We start from the raw sequence: 12,733 nt of genomic DNA on the forward strand, positions 1-12,733 counted from the left end.
TATCTTTAAAAAGAGAGAGAGAAAGAAAAAAGGAAGGGAGGGAGGGAGGGAGGAAGGAAGACAGAGAGGTCTTTGGAGTTAAAAAGATCTAGTTTTGAATCTTGGCTCTTCCCTTTCCTGGAAGTGACACCTTGTGTAAGTCAGAGTGTGTCCGGGACTCGGTTTCTTTGTGAACACGGAGGGTTAGTAATGCCCAACCCTCAGAGCGCTGTGAGCGCGCCCAAGGCTGGGGACGCAGCTGGTGCTCAGTAGAGACTAATGGGGCTCGAGTGAGTGGGAGCCACGTTGTGATTATAAAAGGGCCACGGAGATAACTCTCAGTCTCCTCCCTCGAGTGACCTCCCCACACATGATGAGGAGAGCACAGGGCAGGCAGCCCGCTCTCCTGGGAGCCGGGGGTGGGGGTGAGGGGGGCCCGCGGAGCACTCCCTCTGGCCTCAACCGGAGGGTGAGGGGAGCGCACCTTGCCGGCAGGGAGCCTTCCAATGCCACTCAAAGTGGCTTGTGGGCAGTGGAGACGTCCCCAGGCTTAGGATGCCCCTTTGCTTGCAGGTGACTGTGCTCCGTGCAGGGAGAGGGGGAAGTCATGTTTTCTGGGAGGTCTTGTTGGCTACTCCTTCCAATTATGACCCCACAGTGAGGGACTCAGTCCCCGCCTCTGTGGGATGAGAAGGATAGTATCTCTTTGGCGACCGAAGTGTAGACACTTTTGTGTCTACAGATGTTCAGAGTGGCCCAGTGTTTGACACGCCATCGGGGCTGTCCTGCCGTACAGCCTCTAACAACAACACTAGGCTGTCCCAGACCCCCAGTAATAGAGTTGTTTATGTTTATATCAGGAAGGCTGGGGAAGCTGCCCTGGCCAGGTGGCGCAGGGGCTTGGAGCATCATCCACACACCAAAAGCTTGGGGGTTCGATTCCCAGTCGGGGCATGTACCTAGGTTGTGGGTTCAATCCCCAGGTGTAGCACATACGAGAGGCAGCCCACGGTTCTTTCTCTCTCACATCGATGTTTCTCTCTCACATCGATGTTTCTCTCTCACATCGACGTTTCTCTCTCTCTCTCCTCCCTTCCTCTCTCTCTAAAACCAATAAGCATTTTTTTTAAAGAAAACTTTGGGAAAACACCAAAGCCTGTGTGCAGCATGCGCCCAGGCCGACTCCGTGGCGTTCCTGCTGTGAGACCTCATGGTCTGATGAGGCGAAAACAGAAAACCTGTGGGCGGGCGGGCGGCGGCCCCTGCGTGCTGACTGCACCCAAGGCAGCACCAGCGTGCCATCCTCAGTGAGGAGCAGAAAATCGGTGTGAAGGGTTGAAGCCACAAGCACAGGCTCAGAAAGCTAAATTTTTGAGTAAAAAAAGGCAATTGAAAGAAAGGCGTGTTCTGTTAAAAAATACAAAAGAATGGTATCTTCCCTACCAGCCTCTGTCGAAAGCAAAGAATACCTTGCTTTTGAAAGTGCTTAGAAAAATTCAGAGAGCTTTCCAGAAGTAAGGGATCATTCTTTTCATTGTTTCAAAAGGGATATATCCTCAGTGTGGAAACCACCAGTGAGCAAAGCTGGAGAATTAAAACCCTCCACGATCCCACCAGTTTTGTAGTCCGCACCCAGCACCCCCTGGCTTAGAGTCCAGATTGCAGACGCTGCCTGCATCGGTCAGTCAGCTCGGCTGCCCCAACAATCCCATAGGCGGAGTGGCTTCAGCAACAGACGTACTTGCTCAGGTGGAAGGCTGGAAGTCCAAGGTCAAGGTGCTGGCAGGGCTGACACTTCTCTCTCCAGCTTGCAGATGGCTGCCTTCTCACTGTGTCTTTACATGGCCTTTCCTCCGTGTGCGTGTGTCTGCCCTGGGCATCTCTCTCTCTCTCTCTCTCTCTCTCTCTCTCTCTCTCTCTCTCTCAGAAGGACACCAGTGCTATTGGGTTAGGGCCCCATGCTGTGACTCATTCAACAATAATTACCCCCTTCAAAGCCTCTGTCTCCAAAAACAGTCACATTGAGGTTAGGACTTCAAAATTTGGATTTGGAGGGACCCGAGCTCAGCCCATAACAGCAGCCTGGCCCTGCTGTAGCAGAATCTTTATTTGGGCGAGATCTCCCCGTGAGGCATGTTTGAGACACTGGCCTTGGTGCGGAGCCTCCCGGCCTTTCTTTGTCACATAGCTTCACACTACGTGACAAGGTGCATAAAACTGTGTGCACTGCCGTGTGTGTTGCTTGTTTCCGTTGGCAGCATTTATTTAGCATGTATCAACAATAGCCCATGTAATTTAATATTATTCTGTAACATCCTGCGCAATGACCACAGCATACTCCATTATATGGACATATCTTAATGTTCCTAATCAGTTAGGCATTTGTATTATTTTCCGTGTTTTACTGTTATAAAAACACACACACACACAACACTGTAATGAACATCCTTGAAGTAACACTTGTGCACAGAATTATTATAGGAAAAATTGAATGTAATAATTTTTTTGCCCTGTAGGGGGCCCTCGCCAAGCGCAGTCTCCTCAGCCCCCAAGATCTGGAAGCCCCTCCCAGCAGAGGCTGTCCCCGCAAGGCCAGCAGCCCCTGAGCCCCCAGTCCGGATCCCCACAGCAGCAGAGGTCACCAGGTTCTCCACAGCTGCCTCGGGCACCCAGTGGCGGCTCTCCAAACCAGGGCTCCAGGCCAGGCGCCACCCTCCCTGCACAGCCGCGGCCCCCTGTGCAAGGCCGCAGTACCTCTCAGCAGGGGGAGGAGCCCAAGAAGCCAGCACCATCCCACCCCCAGCTCAAGTAAGTGCTTTGGCGTCGGTAAGGGTAGAGGGTGTGGTTGAGGTGCAGGCGGTGCTGGGATGTCTCAGAGTCAGGGACTGGAGACAAGGGTAAGACCTGCTGAGGCCTCACCCAGACTTGAAACAGGCAAAGGAGGCCTTGAGGATGGAACCCGGTAGGGGCCAGCAAGATGAGAGCACAGACCAGGCCTGGCCATGATCCCCCAGGTAGATGTGCCTGGCCTGAAGGTCTCTCTTGCTGCCTAACAAGAGGCTTAAGGAGCAACCGTTTCCATGGTTATTTCCGACTCAGCGGTCTGTCCTGGGTTGGGCTCAGCTGGGAGGTTCTCCTGCAGGTGTCTCCTGTAGCCTTGTCTGCCAGACGACATCCGGGTGCCCAGTTAGATGTGAATTTCAGATAAACTAGAATGTTGAGTATAAGTAGGCCCTCAAATACTGCGTGGGCCATACCTACACTAAAAAAAAAGTCTTTGTTTTCCATCTGAAATTCAGATTTAATCCTGCATTTCCAGTTACTAGCTCTAGCCACCCTGCCTCCTGGGATCATCATGCGGCAGTCACGTGGCAGCTTCGCTGGAGCCGGAGGGTCCAAGTCGGCCCCAGGCCCCACCTGGCCGTCGGTGCTGGCTGGCAGCTGGCCTCGCTCTCTCCAGGGCCCGGCTCCCTCCCGTGGTAGAATTACATTCCAGGAGGCAAAAGTGGAAGCGCCTCAGGGCCTCTGAAGCTTCACAATGCCGTTCCATCCGGTCCCATGCTTCTGGTGGAGGCGAGCCTCACGGCCAAGCCCAGCCTCAAGAGGCAGGGAAATAAGACTCCTGGTGGGAGGGCCTTCAAGGTCCCCTTGCAAAAGGATGGGTTACTGTGGGGACAGGAGAGATCTGTTCCCTCATTTCTGTAAGCCATCCAAACGCTATATTGATAATCACAGTGTTACACCAGCATCTGCGATCGACCTACTGTGTGCCAAGTACTTCACCACTTCACCTAGTTGGGGTTTTATTTTATTCCCACAAGCCCAGAGGAAATACCTGCTGCCCCCACTTCACAGAGGGAGACGACCCAGGGCGGAGCGGAGGCAGGTTTACAGTTGTGAGTGCAGGAGACACAGAGTCCATTCTCGTGTTGTCATTTATTAATTACTGGGTTATTCTCCACACAGACACCTGTAAACCTACTTTCGCCCCACCCAGTATTAAATAAGAGAGATTAAATAAGCTGCCAGGGTTCCCACTGTTAGAGCTGGGATTCAATACAGGACACCCAGGCCATGGATCCCGCCAACCATGTTTTTTTCCTGGGTGATGCAGTCACATGACTCAACAATATGAAAGATACCAACTGGGTCAAAGCTGTGCACTGACACCCCTCACTCCCACCTCATTCTCACCCAATGCTCTCATGACTCCTGTCCCAGAAGGGTGCTCCTGTGGGTGGGTCCCTCCTGTGTCCCCTGCCACAAATACAAAGACATGTTCTGAAGTTCTCCCCCCATCACTTCTTGACCCAAATGGTGGTATTCACTATCCACAGGACTCTGCTCCTTGATTTTTGCTTTAACAGTATCTCCTGGAGCTCAGTTCATCGAAATGGTCTGTTTCAGAGCTGTATAGTAGTCCACGATGCAGTTGTACTATCATTTATCTAAATAGTCCAGCATAAATAGAAATCTGGCTTGCTCTTATAAAAAGAAAAAGGCTGCAAAGGATAACCTCAAGCACACGCTGTTTCCTGCGTGTGCAGGGTCAGCTGCGGAGAAAGTACCTGACATGGTATTGCTGGATCAAAGGGTGAATGTGTTTCTGGTTTGACAGCCATTGGGAGTGACCCTGCAGGCACCGTGGCAGAGGGAGGGAAAGCACAGACTTCCACAAACCGCCTGGGCTGGATTCCAGCTCCACCACTGAAAAGCTGCGTGACCTCGGAGAAATTACCTAACCTCTCTTTGCTTCCTCACTTGCAAAATGGGGACAGCAGTACCTGCCCCACGGGGCCGTTATGAGGATTGAAGTGAGGTTACGCACAGTTAGTGCGGTGCCGCGAGCACCTGTGGCAGCCCAGCTGCTCACAGGCCAGGCGAGGGCTTTGGGACGTAAGCCAGGTCTGGGCACCGACCCTGTAGTGATGGAGCTGGAAACACTGAAGTCTCCTGCAGAATGGCCCCAAGGCAGTATTTTTTGGTTCCCGTCAGCAGGTATCGGTCAAATGGCTTCGCTGTGCTTAGTCATGGACAGGACCCTGTGCAGAGCGAGCAAGGGGTAGACGGTGGCCTGTTCTGAATAGGATTTTGAGTTTTCGTAGTGACGATAAGACCACGGGTGGCTCTCTCCAACTTGGAGACAGTCATATCATCCCTTCCTACGTCTGTCCCCTCCACCCGCCTGTGGGCCTCTGAGTTGCACTCCCCCCTGTGCCCCGTCGCCCAGCACTGGGCTGGGACAGAAGTTCACACACGGCGGGTCAAACAGCAGGCACCGTGCGAAACCCAAAAAGGGGTGGAATCAGCAGTAAGGGCTTAAGGAAGAGGTGGGAATCGAGTCCCGGAGAGAAAGGGCTAGAAGCAGCCTGAGGGCAGGTCAGGCGACCCCACCTTCTACTGACAAGCAGCAAGGTACCTGCCCACGGCCAGAGGGGTCTGATGGCAGAGGGAAGTCTAGAACACAGGCCTCCTACGCGCCCCCCCTCCCCCGTGCTAGAAAGCAAGGGAGGGGCGCCCGCAAGCTGGTGCTGAGGCAGCACCTCCCAGTTTATGAAGTGGGCTTGCACACAGAGGCGGGAGAGCGGGGTCCGACTGCCCCTATGGCGCCCACCCTCCCAGCCGCCTTGGTTTAGCACTTAACCTGGCGCAGGTCAGGTAGTGCGGGCGACGTCCCCAGGATCGGGTAAGTGTCGGGAGGCCTGGTTTCTGGTTGTTAACATCTTTGTGGCGACCGGGCTCCCCCACCGGCGTCCAGGCAAGCCCCCCACGACTATTTCCTCAGGAGTCCAGCCCTTGTCACCCCCAAACTCCCTTGCCTTTCTGTTTCAGCAAATCCCAGTCCCTGACCAACAGCCTCAGCACGTCCGACGCTTCCCAGCGCGGGCCCCCGAGTGAAGACGAGGCCAAGGCCGAGACCATCCGCAACCTGAGGAAGTCCTTCGCCAGCCTGTTCTCTGACTAGGGGGGTCCAGCCTGGGGCCAGGGGGTGCCCTGTTACACTCTCCCCCCCCCCCCCCGCCTCATCTTCCTTCTCCGCCTCGGTTCCTGATGGGAGCAGAATGGAGGGTCCGAGAATACACTTTCTAAACGCCTTTGACCCAGGAGCTGAGTGTATCTACACGTGTTCCCATCTCCCTTCACCATGGCACTCCAGCTTGTCCAGCTGAGCGGTGGGCCTTTGAGAGCCTCCAGGGTCCTCCAGACGGGCCCTAACAACGGGCGTCACGTCGTCCACGTTGTCCCGTCCACCCACATGCTTGCTTCCCTGCCTCAGATAAGCTCATGAGACGTCTGTGTGCGGCTGTTCCCACATCTCCAGTTCGTCCTCTGCTTGCCTTTGGGCAAAGGTCCCCTCTAGACCCTGCCCCCCTCCCTTCCCCATCAAGCGAAGACACTCTGGTCGGACTTCAGCCGTACAGGAGGCAGTAACCTACTGCCAGGGTTTTGCAAACAGAAGGAGGAAGGCTCAGCCGGGGGAACCTCTCACCTGCCCACCGTTCATCCATTTCATCCGGACACCACTCCTCAGACCAGGCAGGCAAGAAGGGCCCCATCACGCCTGGCCACCGGTGGGATCTTGATGACAACAGAAAGAAACCAGGTCCTGTGTGGCAAGCGGGGCCTTCCAGAACGCCACAGAAGCAGAGGGGGAGCTCTGGGGATGCTGCTCACATCCCGAGTGGGCAGCCAAGCGCAGACCACAGGTCCTTCTAGGGATCGTTTCTAGTTCCCAGAGGACGACGAGGCCCTCAACTTCCCCGGGAAGGAGTTAGGTGGGGGGTGGGGGTGGGGGTCCTCCGCCCACTCTGTTACCCCACCGGAATTCTCTCTGCATTCCCACCAGGAATGTTGTTTGCTACTTAAGGACACACGAGGAACCAGCGAGAATGAGCAGGTGGTCACAGGATCAGACAGTGCAAGGACAGCAACTTCTAGGCTGGCATTTCACAAACGGCACAGCAAGGTGCCAGCAGGCTGCTCAGTTACCAAGGGGGTCCCGTGGCCAAGCATGCTGGGGAAACACTGTTTATATTTCTTGTTTTGAGATCGGTAGAACATATCACGTGTTCAAGTCTTGGAATTCCTGCGTAAAGACAGCAGCTTTAACTGTGTTTAACCCAAACCTGTTTAGCTAAACAAGTTGACGGCAGAGCTGGACGGCGTCGTGGTGACACCCTTCCCAGGGCTCCTCCCCCGCACCGCGGCCTCCAGGACCAGACGGGGAGCAGGGCCGTCCGAATCACCACGCACCTGGTGCTAGGAACATTGTAGGTGCCGGGCCCCACCTCCTGGTCCCCGTAGAGCCCAGGATCCCAGAACATAGCCATGTCACCTCTTTACAGCCCCCCACGCGACTGAGGCACGTCTTCCCTTCACTGTGCCCAGGGAAGGGAGAGCGGGAGGAGGAAATGGGAGTGACCTTGGCCTAGAGCTGCATTCTGAAGGAAGGGGCGGGAGGAAACTCGCAGGCCAGGGCGGAGCACCACAAAGCCCACACGCTTTAGGAGCTGAAGGACGCAGCAAGTGCCCAACGCAGTCATCAGTCTCCAACAGAGACAGCTCGGAAGAAGTCCGTCTCGCCCACCTCTCCTTCGGTAATAAAGTAGAGTGTGAAACACGACAAAGGGATGACGGGCTAGACAGCTTCTCTACGCATGGGCGGCGGCCGTGCGCAAGCCCCTCTCAGACCAAAGGAGTCCCAACACCCCAGCCTCCAGCTCTGTCAGTCGCGGAGCGTTGGGAATGCGCCCTGAGCCCAGACGGCGGGGGAGGGCGAAGCCGCTCCGCCGGGGGGCTGCACCCGTGTGCACGCACGCAGCCGGGGCCACGCCTTCCGACAGTGAGCCGTGGCTCCCTAAACAAGGACTAAGCGGCTTGAATTTCCCTATTTTCCTTTATTCTGTCTGTTGTCCCTAAAACCATCTCAATGTTCAACCTCCTCTCTCCCAGACAGCGCAAATCCAGCAGCACAAACTCCTTTATCACGACGGGACCGTGATTCTTACAGCCGATTCTTACAGGTGACCCGCGAGGGAGCCGCGTTTACGGCCAGCACCGATTTTCCCAGCGGCTGAGCGTGAATGTCGAGCCCAAGAACAGACTGTTCTCTCACGCGGGTTAGCACATTCCTTCCAAATGTTTAATAACTGACATTTTTTAAATGGGAAAGGACAAGAAGCAGGGGTGATGGGGAGTCACTCTGGGGAGATTGTAAAAGGTCGTTTGTTGGGTATTTTTTGCTGTGTCCCACCATTTGGGCCCAAAGAAAGGCGAGCATTTTCCCTCCGAGCTGACTTGGCAAGGCTGACACATGACAAAGGTCCTTTTGTTTTGTGGTCAAGGGCAGCGCAGGGAGTGGGGATTTAAACATGCAGCCTCCACAGACACCCCCACCAGCCAGCCAGAGAGAGCTTCCCGCGGACCGCCCCCCAGCAGCAGGATCAAAGGGCCCTGCGGTTTAGTCTCATGTACAATCGGCTTCCCAGGGTCACTGGAATACACCCCGCTGCTCACCCTCTCACGCCCAGCGTTCTCTTCATCGGCCCGCCATCCCCTCCCACCCTCAGTCCCTGCTCGGGGCCACTCGGTTCTACCTCTCAGCATTCCAGGGGCGACGGCCTTCACACACACGGTGACACAGACAGTAGTAGCCAACCCTGAGCACCTGACCCTGACCCACCTGCTGGAAGCTCTCACCTGACTCTGCTGTGAAGTGTTCAAGGGGGAGGCAAACCATGCAGGTGCTCCTTGCACGGGCCAGGTGAGTAAGGAAAGCAAGGAGCACACCACTTGGCACACAGCGGGGGTCGGGGCGTGTGTAGGTGGGAATACACTGGAAACAAAATGTTAAGATTGAGGAAAAAAGCTGTTCTATTGCTCTTGAGTATCAACGTGAGGATGCCACTGGCCCAGGGACAGAAGCTAATCAACACAGACTAGTAAAATGAGATAAGCAGCTGAAGAAACTGTGGCAGTCTGTTTCCCTGGAGAAAGAGGTCTCAGACGCTAAGCTGAGTCTGAGAAGGAATGGGAGAAGGCAGAGTCGGGGCCCAGGAGATACCCCCCCACACACACACACACCCGGAGCACGGCCCCCATGGAGATGGGCTGCCTGCAGGGCCTCGTGTGCGGGTGTGGGCAGGTGCCCCTGGCAGCCTCAGCCGGAAGAGGCTGGGCAAGCAGACCAGGATGATACCCAGGTTTGCGCAGAGAAGCCCCAGGACCCGGAGTCCCTTCCTGACCACACACTGCACCCCAGACCCCAGGGGATCTTTCCAGCGGCAGAGCCCCTCTGGGCCACTCCGCGGGCACCCGGTGGGCTTTGGGCACTGCCCCTCCCCCCACTGGAGCGCAGACTACGCTCCTGGGCTTTATTCAATGTCAAAAGCAGGTTGGTGGCTCCCGTTGTTTTGTGCACTTAGGACTGGGGCGAGGATGCGGGTTAGCCAGTTTAGGCTGGCGAGGTCCGCCTGGCAGGTGGGAGCAATGAACTCGTGTCGGAGGAGGAGCAGCGCAGGGACTCGGAGCACCTCCACGCCTCCAAGGGTCTTTATCGCAGACGGCAAGCTGGCTGGTCACCCACTGGCCTGACAAAGGTCAAGGCTGCCTTTGACTCCTGAGCAGTCACCGATTAAATTCAGAGTGTCACTCTAATATTTAGACTCTTAATACACAAGTGGCAAACACAAGGCCCTCCACCATGTTTTATTTGACCCGGCACCTTGTTTCTATCCGGCGGCAGCGGTGCCAAGCTCTCGCTTAGCAGTTAAGGAGGAGTTACATTTACACAGTCCTCAAATTACATTCGGCCCTTTGAAGGCAACTGTGAGGCCGATGTGGCCCCTGGTGACAATGAGTTTGACACCCCTGCCCTCACAGAAAGCAGAACTTTTGGTCTGGTGAGAGACAAACAGGAAGGTTGGGCAAAAGTCGGTCGAATCAGGTCAAGACCAAGCAGTACACAGGGCACAGAAGCTCCCTTGTGTTTCCGGACAGACGTGCAGCCCCGCAGACAGACCCCAGACTCCGAGATCCGGAACTCGCAGCTCTCGGGCAGCGGGCCGGGGAGAGGAGAACGGCTGGGAAATGCTCCTGGGAATCCGTGAGGCTTTCATTCAAGGGAAAGCCAATCTGAAAGATTCCTTCTACAACGTGTGTGCACACCCTTTAAAATCTTAAACACCTTTCATTATGTTTATCCTGATTGCTCCGCCCACTTTTTAACTTCCATTTCCAAACTCGCGTATTTCAAGTATGCACTTTCCAGTCTTTCGCTGAGTCTACAACAGAAGTTAACCTTTTTTCTTCTCAATATCTCACCTGTTTTGCTATGGAAAAGCAGAAATTTAAGTGCTGTAACCTTCTGGGGTATCCCAGGAGACACGTAAGATTGAATCCTTATTTTACGTGACCCACCTAGAGCTTCCCAATAACCGCAGCCTCTAGGGTCACCTGGGGACTGGGTGAAGGAGCATTCCCCATGCTCAGACACAGCGGAGACCTGGGACCCGTCCGGCGCCTCCCTGAGGCTCTGAGACTCGGCAGCCACTGCCCAGGGTACGAGGAAGGCAAACCTTGACCCCGGGCCCTGAGTGCAGGGGGCAAAGGGAGGTGTGTCCAGCTCTGTTGCAGGAAGAAGTACAGAGATACTAGGCTAAGCAGTGATCTCAGGAATTAGAGCCAGGCAAGAGAGAGGGGACAGGAGTCAACTGTTTTTACATCAAGAATCATAAAACCCTGAGGTGGAGAGGATACCTCCCATGAGTCAGTTTCCAGCCAGGCCGAACCACGTCTTTCACCTGTGGACAAAGGCGGTGGGAAGGGGGAACAATCTCCTGTGAGTAAAATAAATGAAAGGGGAAAACAAGGGGGTCACAGGGAGCTGTGACGACTACAAGCCAACGACGCAGACCAGCATCTGACTAAAAGGCACGCCCTGCGCTCCAAGCTATCTTGCTCCCATTACGGTGTGTCAAAGTGACGTCGGTAAATCAGACACCGGGCTATCGCCAAACCATGACTTCTTCTCATTACACACCAGCAATACGTCAAGCTCAACAGCCTCAGTGGAATGAAAACGGCATAGATTTTACAAGCTTCTACTATAAATTCAGCTATTCGAGAGGTGAAGCCTCGAGAGTTGCTTGGAGAATAAACTATGGTGAGGGGACTGCATGTTCAGGCGTCTGGCACCCTGCCCACACCCTAAACTGAGACCTGTAACACAGGCCAGGAAGTCCGAGGTGAGGTTGGAAATGCATGTGTCTCTGCAGGACATCAGCACCATTCCGGGGCCTCTCAAGGACCATTTGAAAACCCTGGATTTGGAAAACTCATTGCTTTCTAGTATTTGGTGCTTCCGCTCATCACTAGGTCCCCCAACTCTCACCGCGTGCACACACACACACACACACACAGTGCAACCTAGCGTTACGCAGGCACGGAGAGGGAATGTTGGAGAACTGAGATATATAGTTGGACCCATCAAAGCTTCAGGGTGACTTTTCCAGCCCGGATCCAATTAAAGCCAAATACAGCATCTAACAGACACTATTTTTAAGAAGTTATTACCAAATACCATGAAAATGTCAACAGCTCCAACCCTTCCTGCGTTAAGCTGCTACGGGTGACATGGCCTCTGGAAAACCGTATCACTGAATGAATTTTCTCCACTGTGATGGAAAGAGGGTTGTGTAAGGAAAAACCTTCACACGTATGTAGGACGCAAAACATCCTCACAGCATACAACATTCCAAACCATTTCCTTATATGCAAAACAGATTTTTTTTTAAAAAGCAGGAAGACACTGGCAATATTCGAAAATATTTTCTGCAGATACTAATAGTGTTTCATTCCTGTGCTGTGATTCAGATTTTGTCACTGTAGCATGTTTCTGTAGTTGTTTGTATGGTGAGACAGTTCCGTTTGGCCTTTTTCTTCTTGTAGGGAAAATAAACTTTGAACTTTGTATATTTTAAATCTTAAAAAATAAATGTTCTTCAAATATGAGGCTGTCTCTGAAGAACAAGTACCTGCCCAGCATTCAAGGCAGTTTAACACTTTGTTGTTAAAAGAGGTCCTCTATTTACGATGACAAATTAGGCACAGAGGGTTCACAACACAAGGGAAAACGATCATACCTCCAGAAGCAGCCAGATACAGGACAAGAGCCCCTGCTGCCCGCTGGGCGTCCAGCAGTGCTGCCAGCGCCCAGACGCGCCGCCCAGCGCCTGGGAGAGAGCTGCAGGGCCAGGGAGGTGGAATGAGCTGGTGGGTGTCCACAGTCCAGCTCAACCAAACTAGTTCTTTCGTTTTAGAGACTGGGCCTCTGCAAATGATTTCCTTTGAAGAAAAGGTGCCACGAAAAAAGGTTTTAAATCTCCTATAATCTGATGACACTGAAAAGGTTCTCTGATCATCTTGAAATGTCCAATGTTGTACAGCTGTTCTGAACATTTACTGCATACCTTTCCATAATAAAAGTCAAGACTGCCACGTCATTTACACTTAAATTTTTTGAAAATGTGGTACAGAACATTATCAATAGACAGCCTTCATTCTAGAGGGGAATTCAGGGAGGGAAGTCAGTAGCCAACCATTCCCAAGTAACCTTTGGGCCACAGTACGCTGCAGCTTTAATATACAAGGGGGACCAAAAAAATGAAATATATTTATTAAAAATTGTGAATTTATTCTCATGTGTTTAAACTTCAGTCACCTTCAAAGTACTCTCCATTTCACGCAATCAATA

At 53.5% G+C, this 12,733-nt stretch overlaps 1 protein-coding gene across 1 annotated transcript in view; it reads left to right on the top strand.

Annotated features, from left to right (window-relative positions):
* Positions 1 to 5,944, top strand: part of SYN3 (synapsin III) — a 405,562-nt gene extending 399,618 nt beyond the window's left edge. Inside the window, exons 13-14 of the mRNA XM_045826382.1 lie at positions 2,496 to 2,787; positions 5,812 to 5,944. Of these exons, the coding sequence (XP_045682338.1) occupies positions 2,496 to 2,787; positions 5,812 to 5,944 (425 nt within the window). The remainder of the gene's footprint in view (positions 1 to 2,495; positions 2,788 to 5,811) is intronic.
* The last annotated feature ends 6,789 nt before the right edge of the window (positions 5,945 to 12,733 follow it).

This window comes from Phyllostomus hastatus, unplaced genomic scaffold (genome assembly GCF_019186645.2).
Source record: "Phyllostomus hastatus isolate PE091 unplaced genomic scaffold, TTU_PhHast_1.1 phas_scaffold_755, whole genome shotgun sequence".
NCBI classification, from domain to species: domain Eukaryota; kingdom Metazoa; phylum Chordata; class Mammalia; order Chiroptera; family Phyllostomidae; genus Phyllostomus; species Phyllostomus hastatus.